This window comes from Helobdella robusta (assembly GCF_000326865.2).
Source record: "Helobdella robusta unplaced genomic scaffold HELROscaffold_49, whole genome shotgun sequence".
Taxonomy (NCBI): Eukaryota; Metazoa; Annelida; class Clitellata; order Rhynchobdellida; family Glossiphoniidae; genus Helobdella; species Helobdella robusta.
In genome coordinates this window covers 70,901-97,661 of record NW_008705246.1, presented here as the reverse complement: position 1 = coordinate 97,661, position 26,761 = coordinate 70,901, and the positions used below count along the sequence as shown (strand labels likewise).

The 26,761-nt window shown below is 31.4% G+C and overlaps 3 protein-coding genes across 3 annotated transcripts in view; 2 read left to right on the top strand and 1 right to left on the bottom strand.

The window, feature by feature from the left end:
* Positions 1-931: 931 nt before the first annotated feature.
* HELRODRAFT_193374 (hypothetical protein) lies at positions 932-18,806 on the top strand. Its single transcript, XM_009026714.1, has 15 exons — positions 932-1,288; positions 1,611-1,678; positions 5,307-5,414; positions 8,534-8,965; positions 9,212-9,394; positions 9,973-10,127; positions 10,266-10,966; positions 12,771-12,944; positions 13,467-13,578; positions 13,676-13,877; positions 14,377-14,490; positions 15,741-15,893; positions 16,880-16,975; positions 17,897-17,970; positions 18,469-18,806. The coding sequence occupies exons 1-15, from the start codon at positions 1,093-1,095 to the stop codon at positions 18,602-18,604; spliced, it is 2,904 nt and encodes a 967-aa protein (XP_009024962.1). The 5' UTR covers positions 932-1,092; the 3' UTR covers positions 18,605-18,806.
* A 2,694-nt stretch (positions 18,807-21,500) lies between these two features.
* Positions 21,501-22,425, top strand: HELRODRAFT_178602 (hypothetical protein; the record flags this gene model as incomplete). The annotated part of the gene is made up of 3 exons (XM_009026713.1): positions 21,501-21,880; positions 21,946-22,146; positions 22,200-22,425. The coding sequence occupies 3 exons, from the start codon at positions 21,501-21,503 to the stop codon at positions 22,423-22,425; spliced, it is 807 nt and encodes a 268-aa protein (XP_009024961.1).
* Positions 22,426-22,909: 484 nt separating this feature from the next.
* HELRODRAFT_102275 (hypothetical protein) overlaps positions 22,910-26,761 on the bottom strand; it is a 13,849-nt gene continuing 9,997 nt past the window's right edge. Inside the window, exons 5-10 of the mRNA XM_009026712.1 lie at positions 25,202-25,272; positions 24,957-25,061; positions 24,598-24,763; positions 24,337-24,450; positions 24,017-24,112; positions 22,910-23,275 (exon numbers count right to left, since the gene is read on the bottom strand). Coding sequence (XP_009024960.1) covers positions 23,108-23,275; positions 24,017-24,112; positions 24,337-24,450; positions 24,598-24,763; positions 24,957-25,061; positions 25,202-25,272 — 720 coding nt within the window. The 3' untranslated portion in view covers positions 22,910-23,107. The remainder of the gene's footprint in view (positions 23,276-24,016; positions 24,113-24,336; positions 24,451-24,597; positions 24,764-24,956; positions 25,062-25,201; positions 25,273-26,761) is intronic.

The window sequence follows — 26,761 nt, the reverse complement described above, 5'->3', positions numbered from 1 at the left end:
GCAAATAAGGCCATATTTCGATTCCGAATGAATCATCATCAGTGCTTTCTGCTGTTTATATAGGGAAATATTAATATATATATATAGGTTTAGATTATCATAAATACAATTATTTATAAAGATCACTGCATTTTCGGCATTAATCAACTTGTAGTTGAGTTTCTCAATTTTTATAACGAGACTTTTATCATCTTGGTGAAGTTTAAGATAGGAGAATCAATTTTCCAATACTTTGGATAAGGATGCGAACGACATATCGATATTTTTAAACATTTATCGTTCATAAAATATCGATGTTAACATCAAAAATTTTACGAAATATATATCAATATTCGAACTCAAATCTTTTCAGTAATAAAATTTTTACCGCTGAACGGTGACGGATCTAGAAAACGTTGACGCATGGGTCAAAATTTAAAATATTTTGAAATTTGACGAGAGCCAAAGAAATTAACCAGCATGGTCAAAGTTTGGCTAGCGACCTTTTTGCTTTTCACGCCAATTTTTGGTGGATTTTTTTACTTAACAACGGTGTTTTCCTGTCTACAAAACTGAGTTTTACTGACTTTTAATCAAAACTCTGATCATGACCCATAGATCCGTCACTGTCGTTGAACAAAAATATCACGAAAATCAACGTGTTACGAACCACTTTGATGTTTTTGAGAACGATGTTCCATTCCTAGGGGGACTTTGTCCACTTGTAGTTCCGTCAACACATGTACCTTTATCACTTGCCTGTAACATTATACCAGTAAATATAACTTGAATGCTTTTTATGAAAATTGTTTCATGATTATATGTGATATAAACAGCGGACCCAGTAAAAAAATTGTCGCAATAGCCTTGTGCAAACTGACGTAGCTAAACTGGTTTGGTTTATACACTAGCTTGTTGAATTAATACGGTTTTTGCCTTTGTTGAATTAAATTATTAATTTGCTTAATTAAAATTAAATCGATGTAAGTAAATTTTCGCAAAATTTATGGAACTATTAAATTGATTAGTTCAATTATTATAATGTGACTATTATTTTCATTTTATTTCATTCAAAATGGTGGTTAGGTTTTTTCAGTTTAAATAGCTGATGTTATGAATTTTGAATGCATTAAAAACAGGCTGAAAAAAGGTTTAACAGATCGATTGGAATTAACGGAAGAATCGAATGGTCTATGCTGTGACAGCAATAAAAGACCATCGATTTCATTTGATTACGGTTGTTTGTTATACCATGACACAAACAAGGATTTCGTTACAAACTATGATATCCCTTCGGGTTTAAATAACGGTTTGTTACATTTTGATAGTGTAATTTTAAAATATATGATGAATCTTTCTATTACTTGGACACGCTTTATATTCCTATTGGGCATACTTTTTAATGGGATAGGATAAAGTCACAAGCGTCATGACCTAAATTAAATATGTACACAAAAAAAGAATGAATTAAACATTGTTTGATAATGTGATACACTAACTGGCTTATTTCATTATTGCATAACAGAATTATCTGTTCATAATTCTAATGCAGCACATTCTTTGAAAGCCGTTTTCTTATTTATTTATATTATTATTATTAGTGTACATAATTTTGTTTAAAACACTTTCAGTTATTCCCAATGATTATAAAACTAGACTTCGCACCATTGCTCAGCCTGTGGGAACAATAAAATACGTGGTATGTATGTATGATTTTATTGTCTTATAAATACTTTCATCCATTGCTTGTAAAAAATATATTTAAAAAATTTTTTTTAATACTTTAAACATGCAACAAAAGTTCATTATTTAAGAAGACTTAGTTTTTATTTTTTATAGCAAAGTTTGATGGCACATAATAATTTATTTAAAAAAAAATAGTTTAAAACATTTTATGATATTTGAAATTTTCAATTTTTAAATGTTTATTTTTGTGTTAGGTGTAAAATAACATTTTATTAACGAAAAGAAATACATATATTTTTGTTCAGATGAGTTGTGATGAATCGAACACTATATACATATGCAATGCATACATATTGTTATATGTACAGATCGTTATCAATGATATGAGCCTTGCAAATCAATATCAATCAATATAGGAACGGTCTTTCAAAGTGTTTTGCAGGTCTAAATGTATATTTTTGTCAAAAGCTCTTGTACATTATACTTGAATAGTTTTCAAATACAAGCACAGATTACAATCACAAATACGAGTGCAAGTGCAAGTACCCGGGTCTCTGGTACAAATAATTAAATTTGGTACACGAATACGAATACTCAGAGGGGTCATTTCAGAGTTCGTTGATCCATGACAGGGCATGTAAACTATATATTATTAATAATGACAATGATTATTAGGGACAATGTATATAGCGCTCATTCATTGTTCTCATAGGCGCTTTCAAAAAATAAAACTTAATATATACGTGGCAAAATAAATAAGTACAATATCAAATTCAATGCACCTTTAACGAAAATAAAAATGTTTTTAAATATTTTTTTAAATGATTCAAGATTAAGCCCAGGTTTTCTGAGTAATGCAGGGAAATTGTTCCAAATAGTAGGACCGGCAATTGCAATATCACGTGAACTAAACTGTAAACACGCCACTGGCACCCCTACGAAATTCATTTCATCTGACCGAAGGCAGAAACTAGATGCCATCCCTTTTTTGGTAAATTTGTTAGTTTAGTAATCTGGTGACATTCCGTTTAAAGCTTTGAACATGATCACACCAATTTTAAAGATTATCCTTTTATCAATTGTCAACCAGTTTAGATCTCTATTTTGAACTGATTGCAGAATAGCAATCGATTTATCAGTTATTTTATACAACAGGCTGTTGCAGTAATCCAACCGAGATGTAACAAATGAATGCACCAAATTTTCCAAGGTTGATCAAGCCAACCAGAGCTTAGTTCTATATAAACTCCAAAGACAAAAGATGCATGAGACTGATATCATCAAAAATCTAATATCAAGCAAAACTCCCAAATTGGTAGCTGCCTGAATAATCGGTATGTTAACGTCATTTACTGTGATAGAATTTACACGTAATTTTACCAACTGCTGCCATGTGCAAACCGGAAGCAGCTGAGTCTTGCATTGATTGAGTTTTAATGAGCTACATGACATCCATTTTCCAACCTCCGTTAAGGATTTGGCAAATTTATCAACTTCAGACTGGAAAAACTTGGATGACCATTCACCAATATTTAAATGTTATCGCAAATGCGTGGCAGGCAAATCCATGAAAACTGATAATTTTAAGTACGCCTGATGTATATAATATGAACAGAATAGGTCTGAGAACGGACTCTTTAAGTACCTCTGATTTAACCATTTTGACATCACACAGTACACTATTGAACAAGCCTTATTCTGTTCGATCTGCTATAGGTATATGACTCAATTCATGCAAAAGCTGATCATTCAATTCATAATTGTACCGCAACATCTTCAAAAGTATACCATGGTTGACACAGTCAAATGCTGACAACAAATCCAGAAATGTCAGCAATGAAATGTTTGAATATCCATTGTTGAAAATAAGTTTGATAACACCTAAATAACGCTTTCTCAGAATCTGTCGGCATCAAACCATTTTCAGACAAATAGGCTAGCAGACCTTTCTTAACAACCAGCTCGACAATCTTTGATACGAACGAAAGATTTGATATTGGTCTATAATTTTTAACATAATTTACATCACAGTTTACTAACAAGAAATTTACCCACTTCCAAACAAAGGTTAGTAAAACTGGTGAGGAAGCGAATAAACAAATGTATTTTTTAAGGACATGCGTCGGTATGACATCAAGTGATATATATATAAGGTTTTTTGGTGTTTTTTAGTGTAATATTTTATTATAAATTTTTTTTGCAAAATTTGAAAAATCTGATTTCTTGGAAGAAACAATTGCCCCCTGCCCCTCTTCAAAAAATAACGCCCCTGCGAGTACTGCTTGGGTACAAGTATTTAGCACAAATAGCACGTCACTGGTAATGGTGTTTCATTTTGTTTTATCAAGTGTGATATTTTGACTTTTGTAACATTATATTTTTTGGTTTATCATCAAGTTTTTTTTGCACAATGTTGTCATCTATTGTGGCTTTCATCATCCTCGTAAGCGTGTCCCAGAACTGAACGTTTCCGAGTTCACAAAGATTGCTCATTTAGTGCAATTACGTCCATGGTTCAGTACAGACCAATATTGTTGACTGACAGATTCGTCTCCACTAAGCGGATCCTGGCTTGCTTTGGACGGCCATGTGGTCGAGTTTACCTACCGATTGCCTGGAACTGACAAGTGTAAAAACTTTAATTTGAGTTTTGAAGCAATTCCTAAAATAATAATACGTTAAAACTTAACAAAACAAAAAGCATGACATTTTTCCAAAATTATCAGAGTACATAATAAAATATATTAAGATGTACGTTGCAAATATAATGAAACAGAATAAAAAAATGTTTACAGTATCTTATGAAACAACAGACTATAAAATGATAATAAAGATCAAGAAAACAAAAAAGATTTTACGAAGTCAAGACAATTCCAAACCAAATGAAACAAAAGGCATTCAGACAACTATGAGGATTTTAAAATATTAATAGTTAGTTATTGCTGTTCCTTCTTCCAGAGTAAAGTTTACAGTTGGAAAAATACGAAAAGGCTATACCAATATAAAATATCATTTTTTAAGTTAATTGAGAAATTTCATTGACCAAATTAGGTAACCATGGTATTTTATACCATAAAATAGATGGGAAACTACCCAGTATCACGTTTTCGGTAATTATAGGATAGTGCAAAGGCCTCCAGGTCAACGTTCAAGTCAAGAAGTTTAGCTCAATTCCAATATTTAATTTAATGTTTCTGTGCAAAAAATGATAAAGATAATTGTGAAAATTGTAAAACTGAATGTCAAGAATAAATCACTTAATAAAAATAACAAATAAATGTTTTAGTTGATGTTTAACAAAGATACTCTTTTATTTCGATGGTAATTTGTTTAATAAATCGAATGCCCAAATTAGTCTGGAACCATCTGTCTGGCTGTGATAATTTTTTCAATGTCTTACTAAACGGTGGCTTATCGCTGTTTGGCTATTTTTCAATTCCGTTAAAAAGTATTTACAGTAATTGTAAAAGAAAAATTTAAATTATAAACTTGGGCATAAATGGATCAACTAAAAAAAATAAAGGAGTGCCTTCATGTTATAAATTAATATTATTTGGGTTAAAACATTGTGTCTGATGAAAAAATGAAAATAATAACCAAAAATAACAAGATTGGTATAAATAACGATAATTTTTACTTAGGTATCTAAGAGAGATACTCTAAGAGGCCTTGCGGCTCTGCATGAAACGACATCTTCTGAATTAAAAAAACTTAATAAACTGGTCACTGATACAATTTTTGAAGGACAAGTAAGTGCAATGTTTTAATTAATCTATTTTCGAAATTTTGTGTGCCTGTTTTAATTTATAAAATTGCGCATAATGTTTTATTATATGATATCTACAAAATTTTGATTGCAATATTAATTTTTTGTAATATTTTATTATTTTTTAACCTCATCTCACAAATTTGTGTATAATTGACACTAAAAACTTTACCGATAAGAAGTACAAAAATAAAACAAAAAAAATAAATAATTAAATAACATAAAATAAAATAGAACGAATAAAATAAAAATAAAATAATCTAAAATAAAGAAAAGAGCAAAAATAAAAATTCCGTGAACAAATCTATTGAAAACAATTAAATAGAAAGCATTCTAAACTTCTTTCTTTCTCGTGCCTTATCTTTTCAGGACCTCAACAAAACCCGATCTTTAACACTTTGTAAGAGTTGAAATGTGGTGATATTCAACAAGTGACACAAGGACTTCACGAATGTTATTCGTTGTTGATCGCTATCTCTTTTCCCTGCAATCTTTCCAGTAGTTGTTAGATTTTCCATTTTTTCCTTCCGCATGATGTGACCAAAAAACTTTAACTTTCCTCTTTTCATAACCGGACTGTTTTAATACATCCTCATTCGAAGTATGAGATGTCCAACTAATTTTCATAATTCTTCTCAAAAACCATATCTCAGCAGCGTTAATCTTTTTTCCATTTTTTAGAAGTTGTCCAGGACTCAGAGCCTTAAGTTAGCACAGGAAAAATGTAACACCCTAACAGTTTTAATTTTGTTGATATTCTAATTTTACTGTTGGTGAGGATATTTTTTATTTAATAATATGCATCTTTTGCCATAGCTATCCTTTTTTGATATCCAGATCACATTTACAACCAGAGGTAATAAGACTTTCGAGATAATTGAAGCTGTTGACTTGTTTCACCTGTTTACCATTAATAATTGTGGAGCAGATCGGGGCGGTTTTGCTTTTTACTTGTAACCATGCACTATGTTTTGTTAATGTTAATTTGCAAGCATTACCTTTCACTTTCAATTCAAAACTAGTTTGGAAACAATTGTTTTTCCATTAAATCTGCTATATGAGCTGTATCATCAGCATATCTTACATTGTTAATATTCACGCCTCCAATGGATATTTCAAGTAGATTTTCTACCTTTCTCATGATGATCTCACTATAGAGATTGTACAAGTCTGGAGTAAATATACAGCCTTGTCTAACACCTTTTTTATTTCGACAAAACTAATCATCTTGTTACCAACTTTCATCGCTACTCTTTCTTCCCAATAGAGGTTTTTGATGACTCTCATGTCTTTTTCATCAATGTCCAAATTTTTCAATATTTTCTTAAGCTCCACGTGTTTCACGCTATCAAAAGCTTTGGAGTAATCGACAAAACATGTAAACAAGTCTTTCTTCATTTCAATCGCTTGTCCACTGATCGTTCGTAGCATGAAGATAGCGTTTCTTGTGCCACAATCCTCTACAAAACCACATTGGACATTTGAAATTTCAGATCTGATTTTGCTTCGTGCTCTCATCATCAAAATTCTTAAGAGAAGTTTTGTAAAAATGACTCATCAAGCTGATTGTTCAATGTAGTTCACATTCTGTTGCATTAGGTTTTTAGACAATGCAATAAATATTGACTTGGATAGATCTTCAGGAATTTCGCCGCCGTTATAAATCCCATTTAGAATTTTTGTCACTTTTTCAATGCCAAATTTACCAAGGCATTTAATTTCTTCAACAACTATCACATTTGGACCTGGCGCTTTAATTGATTTCATTTCGGAAAGAGCGGCGCGAACTTCAGATCCAAGTATCTTTGGTCCATCTAGGTCTTTTTTAATCGGATTTAGCTTTTATGCATCCAGAAACGGTGCAAGCCCTTTTCCAGTGATTTTTTGATGGTTTTTACATTGCATTTGTATTGCTGTTTTTGATTTTTTCAATGATTTTGCACTTGTCATTTAACCATTTCTCCTTTGCTTCTAAGCACAATTTTTGATTGTTTTGTCCAGCTTTTTGTAACTATCAGGATTGTAACCTTTTACTTTCCTTCGTTCATCCATCAGAAACACGATGTCATCCGTTATCCAATTCTGACCTCTTTTTTGCTCATTTAGAGGTATAACTTCCTTTGCTGATTTTGTGAGGGCATCTCTAAATATTTGATCTTTAGATTTATTTACATCTCCCGTCAATAACCGAAAATGATTCCGTACTTCAACATTATACTTGACCGTGATCAGACTTGATTGTGACAGACTGACAAAATTCGAACGTTTTGGGTCCACTTCTCTCTTGATTTTCTTTAACTTTATCCTGATTTTACATACAACTGGGTTATAATCACTGCCAAAATTAGCTCCAGGGTAACTTTTGCATTGTAAAACAGCATTTAAAAAATTTTAAACTAGCAAATTGATTAATTGAATTCACGATGAAATTATAAGATAATGTACCAAACAAACAAAAAATCATTCACTCCAAGAAATCAATCTAAAATAAATTAAATAAACCATATAACAAACAAACAAACAATCAAACATTCAATCAACTAATCAATCAGCAAATAATAAAAAACAACCGAGTAATCAATCAAGCGCCAAATCAATGATATAACATATCAACAAATCAATCAATCTTAAATATAAATAAAAAAAATAACTAAAAATTTAAATAATAAGCCCAAAAAACAACAAAAATAATGAATCAATAAAACAAGTACATATACGTCAAGCAATCAATTAAACAATTATTGAAAAAAAAAAAACAATCAATTGCATTTAATAAAAAAAACAATAATACAAATAATCAGAAGTTAAACTCTATGAGCTTATATGCTTAATTTATTTTTCAGTTTGAAACCATTCCGACCAGAAGTTTTTTATACTCACTATATAAACCGAATATATTAAATTGATCAAAACTGCCTTCCACGAACATGATTATGAACACCAAATTTTTGCCAGTTTATTAGTTTTTGAATGTTACTGGTTGAATGATGTGAAAAAAATGCAAAAAATGAAGAAGTTTCATATTGTTTTATATACCTACCACATCAAAATTTTGTGAAAATTTAATATTTTCATTCAAATTTTTTTTTCAAAAATTCTCAGACACTTTTCATACCCTGTCAAACAATTGAAACTTCAGAGCTGGAGAAATCATCAGCAATTACATTAACAAATGTTGACACACCCATGGCAGCTATCCTGATAACCGACTGTGCAAAAAGTCTTTCTCCTTGTTCTATAAATATATCAAATGCTCTGGACGCAAATTTGGATGCAATGCTGACTGCACTCCCGTTAACACCCTCGTTATTTCCGACATCGCCACCATTGTTCCACGCACCGTCATCAGCCACGACGCTCGTTTCCGTACATTCAGCTTCATCGAACGGCACAACAGTTTCATCAATATCACCGTCACCATCTTGCTTAACACCAGCACCGACGCCGGAGGTTACAGCAGCAAATTCAACTAAACTCTCTTTCATTCATTTTGACGAAGGAAAATTTACGGAATTGGACTCTTTCTCATGCAAGGTTCTATAAATTGGATAGGTTTTTTAAATGTCGATTGAGTTATCACTAATTTTTATGTTTAATTTGTTTTAAAAATGTGTCGATAATTTTTTTTTAAATAATGAATTAGATAAAAAAAAGCGACAGTAGAATATTTATTTAAAAAAAACAGTATCAAATTTTTAACATATTTTATACTGAATTAAATTAGTGTAACAACATAAGAACGTTTAAGACATATCAAATGTTTAAAACACCAAAATTTAGGAATTTTTGCTTACTGGGATAAAACCAATCCTCACGGCGACAAAAAACATTCCCCGAGACAAAATGTTTTCAAGCATGACGTCAAATATTAACATCGATAGCAGCAATAATGATGACGTCACCAATGTTTTGGCATCTCAAGAAATTATCAAAATGCCCGTCAAGCATCATGTTACAGACACATACGTAAATATTGGAGCCGTTTTTTCAAATTAAAAATTGTTTACTGTTTATGAAATATCAAATAAAAAATCTTTTCTTCTGCAATGTTACGGCGTTTTAGCACTGACAGGCTATCTATACCTTCGTTCTTTGTTGTAAATCTTTTGAAAAGCGGAGAAATTAGATGTTGTTGAAAATGTTTATTTTTTTAATGTATGATATTATAGGATTACTATGTTTTCATTTTTAAAAATTGAGTGTATATCTTCTGGAATTTGGTATTTTTTCTTGCTTTCATTATATGTTTGACATTCTATTGATGTGTGTTGGATTGTTAGTTTTGCATTACATTTCTCAAAAAGTGGAGGTCTTGTTTTGTTTAATATCCATGAATGAATAAAGCAAAAATTCAAAAACACAGTTTATTTGATTTGCCATTTTGAGTCGATAAATGAAAATTTACGCCAAAATATTTCAAAACTTTTAAAAAAAGTTCAAACTACTTCTTTCAAAATATGATGTAGCTTCTTATTGAAAATGGTTAAGAACAGGAAAAAGTAATTCACTTATTTTCTAAATAATTTTTATATTTGAAGCAGAAAATTTCGACCATTGTTGATGGTCTGTTGCTCTTGAGCCGAGAGTTTGTCATGTTTGATCCTGAAGCTACTGATCCTTACGTCACTCAAATTGGATTGGAAAAATCTAGCGTCATCATTCCTGTAGCTGATGTGGCTACTGTCGCCTTATCATGGTATTTTTTTATTCATTTGTTGACATTTTATGATGTTTTATGTTGCCTTCTTCAGTTTGAATTAGTTTTTGTAGCGTTATTGTGTTTCATCATAAACGTCTTTTTAATTTTTTTTTTACGTTTTTTTTAAATTTGCAGCTTAAAAAAAGACAATCACTGTAAAACAACACCTAACCACGCAACTGAAGCTGTAAAAAAGCTTGAAAAAAACGTAATAGAAAATGAGAAAAGTATAGAAGAAACCAATGTCTTTCCAATTTGTTTAAACTTTTATAACAATTTCGAAACCATAGATAAAAGACAATCACAAAGTTTTCAAGCGTCAAACATTTCAAATAAAAACGAACCAATATTCAATTTGTACACAAACATTAAAATAACCACTGATGGAAATGTGAACGATTTAGTTGAAGATGATACAACTCATTCTAGTAGACATCGAAAAAGAACCAAAAGCAGCGAGGACGCGTTCAAAGAAACCGGCGAAGAAATAAAAAACGTTGAAAAAATTTCTACGAACAAAAAAAGGGCTTCCAGTGTAAGAAACCGACCCTTGTCGTTTGTAGGAAATTTATTCCAACTTAGAAACAATGTGGTGCAATCATCAGCGGATTACATTGGTGATTCAATTATAGGAACAGCTGCAGCCAACTCTGAAAATAATCTATCGATAGCATCAACTTCCACAAAATTTGCCGCATCATCACTAGATAACATTAACAACGACATATCTAAAAATCTTATGGAAAAAACTTTAAGTTCAATATCATCTTATTCAAATTCTATTATTAATGACGTATCTAACCATCTTCTACATCCAGCATTATCTTCAACATTAAGTATATAATTTATTTTCAATTATAACTTGAATTTAGTTGCTGCTCTGATCAAAATTGATAATTTTTCTGTTCTTTAAACAATTACCGATATCAATATTTTTGCAGAGTTCATAAATTTCTAACTGCTTCTTTAATGAAAATTTATAACTTTCTCTGTTTTTTAGAACATTTTCAAATATGTCTACCGTTTTCATTGTATCACGTTTTGGTTTAGTCTGTAAACGCCTAAATATACATAGAGAATAAATTTTTTGATTTTATATTATTTTTAAATTTTATGTGGCGTGATAGCTTAGTGGTTAAAAAAGCCTGGTTGTTGGTCCTGTTTCGCAGTGTAGTGAAACGGTTTGTGTATGTGTTTGTGAATTCCTACCAATCACGTGCATTGTGTTTGATGCGTCGTTTTGCACTTTTTCATATACGCTGTTTGTGTTTTGATGATTCCTCTGAACTTTCGAATAGTGTATTAGATCTTTAACCATTTTATAACAAGACTTTTAAAAATATGAGTCGGCAGACAACCCAAGAGACAAGTTTTTATTGGCTAATTCATAATTGCTTTTTTAATATCTGCAGTTAACGTTGAAAGCAGACTGTTGTTTGCTGTACCACACAATAATTTGTTCTCGTTCATCTTCGAATGAATTCATTATGGCAAGTCCACTGATAAAAGAGTTAGTAACCAAGTTGACAAACCGGTCATTGTTCATCTTATTCCAGGAACAAACTAGTTTCTTAAAACGAGTTTGGTTTAAGATATTTTTCAAAAAACAAACTTGAACCAGAAAATGATCTGATTAAATATCACGTGGAAAACTTTAACATCGATAAAAGAATTCCTTTGACGTCATTATCAAATTTCATTTTCCACTTAACACATGCGTTGACTCAGTTTTACTTATTTACTAAGCTGAAAACATCAATCATATCAAGCAAGAAAACGGTGTGAAGATCACTGAGCTTTTTTTTGTGGATGTTGAAGTCTCCGGCAACAAGTTTGTTATTAAACAATGATGACTCGGGGGCCGAACAATTTTTATCGATTTTCAGTTTTATGGCCATTGCTTCAAAAGCATTGTTGCGTGGTGGTGTCGTCCATTAAACAGAGATTTTGCTACTTGACCCATGCCAGGTTTTCATCACGACCAAAATGTCGGCACTATCGTGATTATTTCATACAAAACGGCATGTTTTGATACAATCGATCTAACATTCAACAATTACTCTTTTGATTCTTTCCAATCATTGATTTTAGAATTTACAATCCTCCATCTTCCTACCAACCTTCTTACTTTAAAAAAACCAGCTAAAAAGAAACTTCTTTCGATTTAACTTCCTCCACCAAATTTGTCAACTCAGTACGCTGTTCACATGTTAATCATAACTAATCCAAATTTTAGATGTTGTAGTTGTTGTGGTGGTTGAATTTGTACATATATATTATGTAGCATATATACTGATGTGATTAATAATAACGACATAAAAGTATGTTTTACTCGCATGAATTTGTTACTAACATATGACCAGATGAAATATTCCGTTGGCTTAGACGATAAAAAGAAGTGTCTTGTCTCTCAGAGAGTATAAAGATAGTGTACATCCTGTGCGTGTAAGGCCGTGGTCGGTCAATTCGTGCGGTTAAGAAAATTTAATAAGTAAAAAAATAAGTAAAAAAAAGCGATATATCTACTAGCATTTTTGCGTTTTTCAGGAATGCGTAATAAAGAACAGAAAAATATTCAAATATTTCATGCAAGACGGGAAACGTATGAATATTATTAAAAAATATAAATAAATTTGACAGTCTCAGGATCTGCAGCCGTACAAACAAACTCATTTCAAGACAAAGAAAACTTGGTTCTAGAAGCAACTTCTTTTATTGCTAACCCGAAAGATAGAATTTTTCTTTTAAGACCAATTGATTTGTTAACAGAAAAAGTCAAAAAGCAATTGTACTCGTCGACTGAACCGCCGATGGGTTAGTTAATTTTGATAATCAATAATTATTTATCCTTAATTGGGTATAACGTACTTTATATACTTTCCTTCACTCGTTCCAACATTTTAAAAACAGCCTGTCGCGGGATAGGAGCGGGACACACACCGCACCTGAGCAAGGTTGCTGTAGAACGGCAGCCTGGCAATCTAACCAGCCAGGCGTCGTGGCATTTTATTTTATTTTATTTTGTGCATGTCAAACAGCGCAATGCAGACTAAGCTCAACAACAACTGCAAGCAATCTTGTTATACCAGAACGAAATAACTTAACAGCAACTTAATAAACTACACAAATTATAAAAGTGCCCGTTGTTTGAGCTGTAGCTGAAATTTGTAATGACCTACATGGCTATCTGAAACGTATAAGGCTGTTACTTTAATATTCTACAATATGACAACAAACTTTAAGTTTTTTTAAATAATAATAATAATAACTAAAATATTAATCATAATTATTGACAATACAAAGCAAATAACTAATTGTTGAAAAACATTGCAATAGATTGTGAGGATGACAAAAAGTCCGACCTGCTACTTACAATTGAGACGTTGAAGCCATCGACACCCTCACACCAACAACAGCAAATTTTCGTCTTTTCTGTACCTCGCAAAAAGTTGGTTTATTAAAAATTAATTAGTCTCACGCTAATCATACTCAGCATATCTGATAGTGGATGATTATGGAGATTTGAATGCAACGTATTTTCGCAGGACAAGTTTGTTGTATTCATTTTTCCTCTACTGGACTCCAAACTTTGAAACAGTAAATATCACCGAACCGTACTTTATGTTGATTCCCGATGACAGAAACAGTGATGATAAAAGTAATGAAGATTCCACAAATGACGACTCAGCAAAATATGTGAATGATACAAAAAACCGGCAAACAAAATGTACTAGCAACAAGTGGAAGGTTAATTTTTACCAGTTTATTGACGCTTTATTCTCGATGCAAACTATTTAAATATTTTAGTAATTTATTATTATTCAAATGTTTTCAAGACTTTCAATGTTAATAGAGATTATTAATAGTCAGTTATTGTACGCAAGGCTGAATTTAAGTTAGGGTAGAAATGATGCATCGTTAAGTGTCTGAGTTATTTTGCCGTTGAATACCTACATTGTTAAATTACTGTGAGATAACGTACAACCTACCTAAAGAAAGGTTGCCAACCTTTCCAGAAATCATTTTTGCCGAGTTGATGCTTAAGGTATAACAAAAAAATGATCAAGTAACTATTTAGGAACCTTCTTTTTCTTCCTTGTTCCAGGGCCTCCGTACTTGTAGTAATAAATTCGGTCCTGACTGCAATCAAACAAAATTCTTAAAAAATCTTTTGAAATGTTATCATACCGCCTAATTATACCATGCCGTTTTAAATCACTTAACAAAGTTTAAAATTGTTTTGAAGATTGTTAATGTTGAGGAAATGAAGCGAGCGATGATGAGGATGGAGATCGACAGACTGCCTCCGCCTGAACTCTCCCACGCCAGTCACATCCTCACTGAGGCACATATCAAACAGGTCAGAATATTTATTTTTCAATCGAACCATCTGTCAGTTGTCTATGGACAACTACTTTGAGGCTCTTGTTAAATCAAGAATTGGAGTTTTCATGTTGATCATGTTTAGAACATCCGAAAATTGATGATAATGAAATTTAAATGCGATTTTCATTCTAAATTTTTCCTTCATCATCCATTATCTGATAAACGTGAAAACTACTTTTTTATTACTACTCTAAATTTTGTATTATTTTTTTTAAAAAGTAAATGCTATTTGACCAATCAAATTTAAAAAGTATATTTTTCTTTCAAGTTTAATAAAAAATTAGAGTTTTCAAAGTTGTTTTATTTTATTCATCTTAGTTTTGTATTTTGTTTAAATACCAGACCAAATTGATTAAAATATTAACAATATAATAATAATATCAAATTTGTCAGAAAAAGGTAGAATGTTTTTTTAAAAATCAAGCCAATAAATTATCAATTAGTCAATTATCCAATCAATTAATCGGGAAATTTTTTATCAACAAATTCGTCATACAAGACTCTTGTGCAATTGTTGTCATACATTGTTTGTATTTTCACTTTAGTAATTTTTAGTCGAAATAATTTCTGTTAATTACGAATTGTTATAATATTGAATTGATGAACCTTTTTGAAACTTTGTAGAATTTCATCTCAGTATTATTTCTACAATTTTTGTTCGAAGTTCTACTTTTAATTAATTGTTAAATGTTTTGGAATGGGAAATGTTTTTAAAATATTTTAAAAACGTGATGATGAACTTTTTCACAATCTTTTTTATTATTTTTATTTTATATAATTTATTTATTTTTGGTAGAAGTAGCTTCTGTCAATTACGATATTTTAAGATTGAAATGATGAACAATATTCTTAACAGAATTTTTCTGCAATCAATTCACGGTCTTTTTAGGCACCGCTATAAGTATGATGACAAGACTATAAAGATTAAATATTTAAACTTTTTTATGTTTAATATTTTCAAAGTTTTCCCCTCTCTTTCTTTTCTGTTATGAATTTATTATAATGCATGACGAAAATTTTTGGTTAATTGGGCTCACATTTGAATCTGTTTTATATTTTCTAATAATAATGTTTTTTTAATATTAAAAAAACCAAAATACTAGTTGAATATGTCAGAAAAAATTAACTAAATTAAATTAGTTTACTTACTGGTTCATTTTCAAACGCTGAGTCGCGATTTTTCACTAGCGTATTTTTTTGCAATAAATGAATTTTTATTTCCAGCTGACGTTCAACCTGCCTGCTCGCGCCGAAGGTTGTGTGTGGCATTTGGCTTACAGCACTGAAAGGCATGGATTCAGTATTCGAACTCTCTTCCGCAAGATGGAAAAAGTTGAGGGTCCAGTGTTGCTGATCGTGAAAGACGATCATGATGTGGTGAGAGAGGGTTGATGTTATACAAATTTATTAAAATTTCTTTGGTCGTTTTTTATTTTTAACTTGAGAGCTTTTGTTAATTATCGTTGAATTATGTTAATTTTCATGTCATTGTCATCATTTTCAGTGATATATGTTATCTTCGTACCAATATTTTCATTTTTTTTATTTATTTTCATTTTTTTAATTTTATTTCATTTCATTTATTTTCAATAAGTTCATTTAAAATTAGGCTAAATTGTTTAATGGTGATTTAAAGTTTCACAATTTTTTCAACTAATTATAAGATGATGACACCTAAAATCTTAACTAGAAAACGCATTACTATAGAAAAAATTGATCCGCTTTTTTGTAGCACTTTAAAAATACCAAAGCATTAGCATTGATATCGACAATAGTACATTTTAAAATCGGTACAGTTGTTGGCATTGGCGATGATGATATAATTTTTATTATTGTTAACAACCCTGACCAGTGTTTAGTTTCTATTCCACGGAATTACAACTAGGTCATCTCGCAGTCACAACCTCGTAACGTAGGATGTAATTTCCTTACTGTCTGAGATAACTCGACAACCACAAGCATAATTCTTCATTTTTTTGTGGCATTTGGATTCATAAGGAAATAAACGCAAAACAAAATTTGATGTTGGGAGATGGTTTGATGATTTTTTGTGACAGGAGACAGAAGTACAAATCAACTTAATAAAAACATGTACCTAAACGAAGAAACCGTAAATACATGAAATTATCTTTAGTTTTGTTGAGATTCCAAATCACTTCGCTAATTAGCAGAATACCAAGATCAAATTATTTAATAAAAAACCGTTTTTAATCAGTAACCATAGAGAAAAATAGAAAAACTTGAAAATTTTGAAAGGCCAAAATTATCATTATTCATTATTCGTCTTCACTATTCACTTGTTGAAACTTAGCCTACACAATAGTACTGATTCTATATTTATAATTCCATTTCTATCGTTCCAGATATTTGGCGCCATGTTGTCGCAAACATTAAAACCAAGCGAAGTCTTCTACGGCAGTGGTGAATGTTACCTATTTACATTTAGGACACAATTTTTGGTTTGTTATATTTGTAAACATTCTCTATTTTTATTTTTAAAAAATTGCCTTTAATATTACTCAGATTGTATTAAATGTTTATTTAAAATGTAGATGTAACTGAAATGACAAATTATTCGTTTGAATTCTTTTTAATGTTTACTATACATTTCTAAAATTATTTAACTACAATAAATTAGGCTTGAAAACCTTTATAATATCTAAGTAGAAAATAGTCAGATCTGGCATTTATTTGTATAATATTAGATCTATCGGTTGTTCTAGATGATTCTTTAAACGGGTATATTGGATAAATCAGCGAAGCAACAAGCAATGAAATTCAAATGTAAAAATTTGAAACTTTATAATTTTTCTTTTATTCGAAAACATTTAAATGTTTCGTAATAATACATGAATTTGTAGTGGTACGTAAGCCTACAGTTTCTTAGTAAGATTCTTTACAACTTTATAAACGCGAGTTGACTCACGTATTCTTCAAAATATTTTTCTGGTGAAACCGCTTTTTTCAAATCTACAATGTTGAAGGTTTTTTAATTCCTCATTCAACCGTTTCCCATTTATTATTTTAGTCTCGAGTTTTAGTGAATTTGGATTAAATATTATACATGTTTCATTTTTGATGTATGTATAAATTGATGCATTCACTTTTTTAACCGAAAATCGATTGACCACATTTTACGTTTGTCCATATTCGGTTTAAATCTCTACCCAATCTTGAAACAATCAGCCACTTTCCGATATAGGTTCACTTCTAAATGGTAGTCATCGCGAACAAAAAGCCATAAAAATTTTGTATGTAGTGGCCGTACTAGCTATGATTATCCAGCTCTTCAAGTTGAACCATGTTGAACTGAATATATTATATGTATATTATTATATTTTATAGTTAATATGGTGATCAAAAAATAAATATATTCACAGAAATATTCGTGGACCGGTTCAAACAACTTTTTTATCTATGGTGGGAACAATTGCATCTCAATTGGCTCTGGAGAGTTAGTAAAATTATAATTTTTAGTATTAAAAATACATGCAACTATTTTTAAAACAAGAAAGAAGACAAATTTTCGTCAACAAAACAAAAAAATGTAATGTAGAAAAAAATGAAATGAATTAATTGATATGTTCACTGTGATGAGAAGATTTTAAGTTATTAGTTTCCTATATAAAATTATTTGTTATTGATAAAAGTATTAAGAGTTTAGTGATGACAAATAACTTGATTTTAAGTTTTTATCACGAGAAAGTAGCAAATAAAAATTTGTTGTATGAAATTAGATGCTATCAATTCTCATGTTTTCATTAGTCATAGAATGTTAGTAGGCTACTTTGTATTAACTTGGAAAGAACAATGTTGACGTCAGGCGTATATTACAATTTGTACCTCTATATATTATAATTCTGCAGAGTATATTATGATTTGTGCAGGATATCACTATCAAATTTTTCTTTTATGTTTTTATTTTATTAATAATGAAATTGTTATGCTATAGTGGAGCGCATGGATTGTGGTTTGATGAAGATTTATTCCGCGGAAGAACCCAAAGATGTCTGACTTTCAACAATGATCTGTTAACCGAAGCAGAAGATTTTGTGGTCAAGTATCTTGAAACTTGGAGATTTATTTGAAACTTTTAGACAATTATCTTTTTTAGAAGTTTATACTGAAAACATTATCATATAATTCATAATCAGAAATACATTTGTTTCATTGTATACTTATTTGGCTAGAGTTATTTTTGCGTAATAGTATGTTTATATTTCATAGATTCAACAAAAGATGTTTATCAATGGCAATAAATTGTTTTTATCAAAAATTTTAGAAACAAAATTTGTTAGTTTTTTGTTTAAAGTGAATACTTAACGATCATTTAATTAGTTATTACGATCTTCAGCTTCGTCCAATATAACACTTTTACGTGTCATCATTATCGATGATTCCTCTGTTTCTAAATTTATTAGTGGTAGTGCTTATTCTAAGGTTTTTTACCACTTGCCCAAAACCACAGGCGTTTTGCAACATAAATGATTTTCACGTCCCAAAAACTACGTTAATTTTTTTAATCGCCGATTATTATTATTGACGGGGTTTGTAAGTCTGTGTAAGAACCACTAAAATATTTCTTAGCTAAATTACAACGTTATTTTCTTAATCGATTATATTTTATAACTTGCAACTGCCAATTTATGCGATCCGAAATTTGACAACGCCTACTTATAGGCTGGTAATCAGATGTTTCTTCAGTGCGCTGTGGCTATGGCACGTCGTCTCTGCTCAAAACTTCAATTTATTTACTTATTTATTACTTATGTTTCCATAACGTAAATCAGACGTTTGACGTATACTGTATCAAATCAATCATTTTATCAACTATTATTAACGTTCAGTCGTACGGTTTTACTTCGTAAGTTCTTCATATAGTTCGTATTTTAATTCGAATGTTCCTTCCTTCGTACTTTAGTTTTAGTGCTTAACTGGCATTTATTCATTGATATTGGCCGTTACCTTTAGTTCAAGCTGTTCAGTTTAGTAGTTTGAAATTTATATCATTTTACAATTTAACTTCAGCGTTCAGTTTTCAATATCTATTCTACTACAGTACATTATTTTGTGTACGTTAGGGCCTAAAGGTAATGATGAAGAAGAGCAGAGTTACTAGTCAACCGTGCCAAAGTAAACGGAATTTGAAAAGGCTGAAATTGTGACACCCATATCATCTTCGATAGCCTCATCTTCATCTAAGTGTGATTCCGTAGCCACTGCCTCTCAACATGATCCTGCTGAAGACGTTGAACAGTATGTGATGGGCTCATCATCAGCCTCACCTGGTGTACTTCCAGACGTTAAATCGGATGACAATGAAGAAAGTACCCTGCAGTCAAACATGAATGTCAACGAACTTGACGAAGTAGAAATTGACAGTGCTGGTATCTGTAAGTCAGTTCCAATGGCCCGTTTGTCAGAAGGAGCAATAACTGGATATTATTTCTTTAAAATAACCAAGCAACAAAAATTCAGCTCTGATGAAACAATTCAGATATTTCGTCGGAATGTCCAAAATTTTGCAATGTGTACTGGTTGTGTTAAATTTTCGGAAACAGTTCGAATGTATTCAAAGAAGGTTTAAATACCACCGATTGCAAGGCTGAGTAGAACTTGGTATCGCGGTGAAGTAGTAGAAAGCCATTGTAGGCAGTTATATCACAGGAACTATGTGAAGGCATTGCGACTATCAAACGACTATTGCGACTACCAGTTGAGATTCGTAAAACTTTTGCTATAGGAAAATTTGTAACAAAGTCAAATGAAAAGCTGGCAAACAAGATTAGTAGTATTAGTAGTCTAACGATTCACACATACGGCGACGCCAAAAAACTTACTTTAAGTGCTTATACTTCTCCGGCTAAGATTGTTGTCGCCAAGGTTGCCACAGCCTTCTCATTTAATACTACCAACTGTAGTGTTGAAGCAGATAATTCAGTTACTAGTTTGAGCAAACTCACAGATCATAAAGATTTTTAATATTTAACCCCAACTACCCACAAGGAATTTCTAGAATGCACAGTAGAAATTGACAGAAAAAGACTGTTTGAAAAATTGACAACAATTACATTGCCGCTTTCCATTCGGTGCGACGGATCAGTCGATCGCACACAGATCGTCAAAATCTACGTAATGGCAAAAAGATAAACGAGATCAGGGTTTGTTTTAAGAACAATACTTTCTTGGAGTTAGTGAGCCAACCAATCGCGGAGCACAAGGTGTACTGGATGCAGTGGAATCAGCATGCAGCAGAACAATTGGGGACGCAGCATTGAAATATATTTTCAAACACGCTTCATCTGTGGTTACTGATGGTGCCGCAGATAAACATTGATAATAAAGAAGGATTTTGGAAATTGTTTTAGGAAAAAAAAAGGAAGAATTTGTTGATGACAAAGTCCCACTGCCTAAAGTGTGGTATGGTGTTCATAGATTAAATCTAGCATGGAAGTCTACAAGTAGCTGCGTTAGTGAAGTTGAACAAACATTTCAGAAATTAGTAGGCCTGAGCACTTGTTCACTCTTCTGCACTTCGCACTAGAGAGTTGAAAGATATTGCGGAAAACAATAACTGTTGCTCAAGTCACTGCAAAAACTCTTTGAGGTTTGCTGGGCGCAGTTCAATTCCAACATGTTAAATGCAGTCTTGACCTCATGGCATTGCCTGGTTATCTTCTTCAAAACTTGCAAAGACAAAAAAAAAACGGTTATCTCGCATTCCTGTTGGATAACAACAATCTTAAATTTATCGCCTTTATATCGAACACACTTGCCTTTTTCGGCAGGTATCAAAAACAGCTTCAATCAGAGCAGGATCATCTTCGTTACGAGCAAGCTAATCATGCAGGTAAGGACCAAATTGCGTGACTTGAAAGATAACTGTTTACTTGAAAGTTGATTTGAGGCAATGAACAATCAGATAATTACACTTGAAAATGGTTCGCTCACAATGAAAGCATAGAGATAAACAAGCCGCGTAATATGAGGCGTAAGACACACCATGTGTATGTGACGGATCGTGCAGTGTGCAATGGGGTAGTTAAATTACTAGTTGAGTTTCTTAATCAACGCTTTGCATTGGATGAAGAAACAGTGCGCATTGCTATACCATTTGCAGCCCTGACGGCTAGGACAGCCATCGAACTTAAAGATGAACATAAACTGCTCGGATGCAACCGATCTGTGGAAAACATTGATAGTCTTCGTAAAATGTCATTGCCGGAACAGGTGCGCTTTCTTGCATCACCAAATTTGTACATTGATGTGGCAACAATATTGGCTCGAATTTTGGCTGTTAAACCGCACAGCGCTGACGTTGAGAGGCTGATCAGCACTAGTACAACACTGATGTCAATAAAGAGGTCCAGTTTATCAGTCACCACAGAGAACGAGTTCTTATATTTATACCATAACATGCCGTCTTTAGTCGATTGGGACCCCCGACTTGCTATACTGCTGTGGTTAAAACGTACAGCTTTTTGAAACCTATCCACACTGTTTCGTTGATGAAACATTCAAAGTTGCACTTCAGCTATTTTTGCAAGCGTTTACAGTGCATTCAGTTATTGATCACAGTGCTGTACCATTTATTTATGAACTCCTTCAGTCAAAACAAGAAGAAGGATAGGTTAGAGTTTTTAGAAAAATTCTTGAGTTAAAACCAACTTTTGCTCCACAAAGTGTTACGATGGATCTTGTTAAGGCTGGTCAAAATGCAATAAGCACAATATTTCCAACCTGCAAACTATTCGGTTGTTTATTCCACTTTGGAAAATACCTCTGGCGTAAAGTGCGAGAAGAAAATCTTACTACTGCATATAGAGAAGATAAAAACGTAGTTATTGTAAAAATGCTACTAGCTCTTTCATTTGCTCCACCTGAGGATGCCATCACTGAGATCATTTAAGTGAAGCTTGCCCCAATGTTGTTGAAAAGTGTACTAATACTTGGAAGATAATTATATTGTCTTCGAATTTGGAGTTTCATTCATAAAAATGGTTTTCGTTGTGGCTTAAATTTTTAATTCTGAATAATAATTTGTTTTATTATTTCAGTTGAATATATTTATATGTGAGTTTATTTAAGTGAGTAATAATAATTTTTTACGCGTATTATGTTATCTTTTATTTATTCTTTATTGGTGTAACTAATGTTTCTTCTTTATCATCTGTAATGTTTTATTCATGTTAAAATATTTATGAACTCTACTGATCTACATACATTTACGACCAACTAACACAAGCTAACATAATTGAGTCATCAAATTACAACAATTTCTAACAACTAACATGTTTATACTGAACTAGCTCAGAAAAATGAACGGTTATTTCAATTTTTATAACATTGACAGGTGACTGCTAGATGAGTTTCTTATGAACTTACCACATTCATCCTGCTTTCTCAAATTTATGTCTTTAAATTTTCAGAGGCAAATAATCGTTTATTAGTAAATATTTCAACAACTATGTGATTATTTGTAAACATTCCCACAACTATGTAATTATCTGTAAATATTCCAACAAATATATGACTATTTGGCCAAAATAAAAGGGAATAAACTGAAGTGGCAAGCACCATTTACGTTATATTTAAGAATCCTGATCAAGTGGGTTCATCTGAATGCACGTAGTTTTCGTTTCAGTGAAAAAGTTCAAACTTTGCACTACACCCTCCTTGCCCACACCAGAATTTTTCACCCCTCCAAACGGGACATGTAAGTCCCTAACCATCCAACAATTCGCCCAAACGGTTCCAACCTGAAAACAAATATTATGTTAAAAATATTTGAATATTGTTTTGCAGTTTTGTTACTTCAATCGTATTATGAGTCTTCTATAAAATTTCTTCAAATTTTCTTAAAAATTTTAAAATATTTGATAAATCTTTTTCAAGACAGCATTTCAATAATGAAACAAAGTTATCAATTTTGAGAATGTTTAATGTTTAAAAGGACCTAAGATGAAGAAAACATAAAAAACATTTTAGAATAAGAAAAATAATGTTGGAGCTTGATTGTCATAAGTGAGAACACGAGAAGAATTCTTTGCCTCCAATCTCTGACCGGGTTTAACACAACATAGCAAAGATTTTTATTGTGATCAAAGAAGACTGAGTTTGTGACAGGATCTCTCTGAGAATTTTAATGCAAAGTTTGAATGCAAAGTGATCCTCGCATGTTGCACGCTTCAGTGTCTAATGAATTTACTGAGGAATAAGCAACAATAGATATATACAAGTCTGTTTAACAAATTGACAATAATAATAATAAAATAAAAGCTATATGTTTTCACAAAATTTATAAGAAAATTGAAATCTTGCAAGACGACTTCGAAAACAAAATTAGTTAAATTGGAAAAAAGTTGAAACAGAATGAAGTGAAGAGAAGCATGACGAAAGAATAAAAGATTTAAAAAATTGTTAAAATTATTAATCATACGATGTTATTAAGTTAAAACAATGACCAGAGAGTAAAATGATTTGAAAAAATCTTCCAATACTTGTAATTGTCTAGCGATCCGGTGAACTTTGTGAATATTTTCACTCCATAATGTTGCACACAAACCATATGAACTGTTGTTGGCTCGTTTTATAACCTAAAAGTTTAATTTGTATACTGAACCAAAAAATAAAAGGAACGATTCAGCAGAATTGTAAAAACAATTTTCATAGAATGTTTTTAAAATTTAATTAATCAACAACATTCAATTTTAAATCACACAAATATTCGCAAAAGCAGTTGTAAAGTCTAAAAATAAAATCATAGTTGCCACGAAAAGTAGTTATAGTATATAGTATTTTATGGCAACATATTCATAACCTCCAATTCATCATCAAAAGAAGTCACGCAAACGACGGGCCCGAATATTTCTTCTTGCATAAGTTGACTGTCGTCCTTCATGCCTGTCAAAATGTGAGGCCTCACGAAGTATCCCTTCGAACAAATTAAGTCATCTTCTCTTACTCAGTCATTGAATTGTTTTTATTGTTAACCAAAAAATAATTATTCAAAATAGAAAATAGATTGTTGAAAAATTATAATCATAGTTAATACATAACGTGACAACAAGTTTTATTTTACATTAATATGGCTGCCAGGAAGAGTTAGTTGTTCATCACCACACAAAACTGAAATTTTTTCTTTTCGGGCTAATTGGACGTAATCAGTTACCTTCTGGTAATGTTCTTTGCTAACCAAGGCGCCCATAAAATTTGAATCATCGTTGGGATCTCCTACTTTAATTTTTCTACGCAGAAATATTTTAGCTATTTGTTTCATTATCATTGGTTATGATTGAAATGTTTCTAAAGGGCAGTTCGTTGCAATTTTTGTGATTCAAATTTGAATTTAATATAAAGATAACTATAAGTAAATTTATGTAGAGTTAAATTTAAAACATTTTCCGACTGAAACCCTTATTAAATATATTTAATGCGTACTTGGTTTCTTCAACAAATCTCTTTACAAATGTTTCATATATTCCCGACTGAACAAATATTCTACTGATACAAAGGCATATTTCTCCTTGATTTAAGAAACATGACCTAAAATTAGTAGATTAACGCAAACTTCATTTGTTGTGTTATCAAAATTAAATTTAGTTGAAAATACTTAGTACAAATAAAAACAATAACACTTTTAATAACACAAAGCTTAACTGTTATAACTAATAGCTACGTAGTACCTCAGCATTGTCATCAAACATTTTTCCAAATTACAATCTTCAAAAACAATGGCTGCATTTTTGCCACCAAGCTAAATGTTGATAGAAATGTTCATAGATTATGGTATTATTCCAAATGATAACATTATGCTATGTATGAGCTGGCACTGTGTACAGATGTACGTGTGTGAATGAGTGTATGTATGTATGTATGTATGTATGTATGTATCAAATCAAATCAAATCAAATCACTTTTATTCAATCAAACAAAACAAAAGCATGAATGATTCGGAGACCAAAAAAAGAAAATTAATTCTTGTGGGCTCGGCCACCGTGCAGCTCAAAATTGCTTCTCAATGATAAAATAAAATTGTCAATAGGAGAAAATGTATCAATGTTAATGAAATATGTACACACTTATATACATATATATACATATACATTATTATCCTTGAAAAACAGAACTTTTCGTAATTAAAAAATTTTTCAGTTTATTTTTAAAAAGATGCAAAGTGTTACAATCTTTAATTTCTTGTGGAATCGTCTCCCATATTCCTGGGCCGGTATGTTTCAAACTCATGCAGAGTACTTTAATTCTGGCTGGTGGAGCATAGAAAAGTGGCGTGTGGCGTGTAGTTCTTGCTTGAATGGAAGTTCCAAAAGTGAAAAAGTTTCTAAAAAATGCCGGCAATTGCTGACGTAGAAATCTAAAAATGAATGTTGCAACGTGGTAGATGAACAAGTTTTTGATGTTGAGTATTTTCATCTCGAGATAATATTCACTTGTGTGACAATGAGGATGAAGATTTTTAAATATTCTGATGAATCGGTTTTGGTATTTTGTTAACTGTTTTAGATGAATGTCAGGACTGTTTCCCCAAATTACGTTGCAGTAGATGAGGTGAGGAAAGATTAACGAATAATACAGGTCAATTAGAGTAGGTTTATTTAATTTATTTTTAATTTTGCTTATAACTCCTAGGGTTTTGCATATTCTTTTAGACATAGTATCTATGTGAATATCCCAAGAAAGATTGTCCTTGATTGTTACTCCAAGGAATTTTGTGCTGGTTGAGCGAGGAATAGAAATATTGTTCATTTTTATGTCTAGGTTAGGTATAATATTTGTTAAAATTTTCGGACCAAAAATAATGTAATTACATTTAGAATAATTTACTATTAATTTATTTTTGATAAACCAGGTTGATATATTTTGAAGACTGTTATTGATGTATTCTACTTCTTTCAATGAGTCTTTAGTTGGGAAGAAGATGTTAGTGTCATCTGCATATAGAAGGTGATTTGCATCAGTTGCATGTTGAAAATCGTTCATGAAGATTATGAATAGAAGAGGACCTAAAATTGATCCTTGTGGCACGCCTGATCTTACGTTAAGTTTTGTTGAGGAGTGACTTTTTATTGCCACATACTGGTCTCTGTTCTCTAAATAACTTTTGAACCATGCACTTACTTTTCCTCTTATTCCATGTGAATTTAATTTTTTAATCAGTATATCGTGGTTGATGACGTCAAAGGCCTTTGAGAGGTCTATGAATACACCTACAGTCAGTATCTTTTCGT

Coding starts and splice junctions, on each gene's coding strand:
- HELRODRAFT_193374 (XM_009026714.1), top strand. CDS start 1,093: ATGAATTTTGAATGCATTAAAAACAGGCTGAAAAAAGGTTTAACAGAT. Junction 1,679..5,306: donor TGGGAACAATAAAATACGTG/GTATGTATGTAT, acceptor ATTTTTACTTAG/GTATCTAAGAGAGATACTCT. Junction 10,967..12,770: donor AGCATTATCTTCAACATTAA/GTATATAATTTA, acceptor TAAATTTGACAG/TCTCAGGATCTGCAGCCGTA.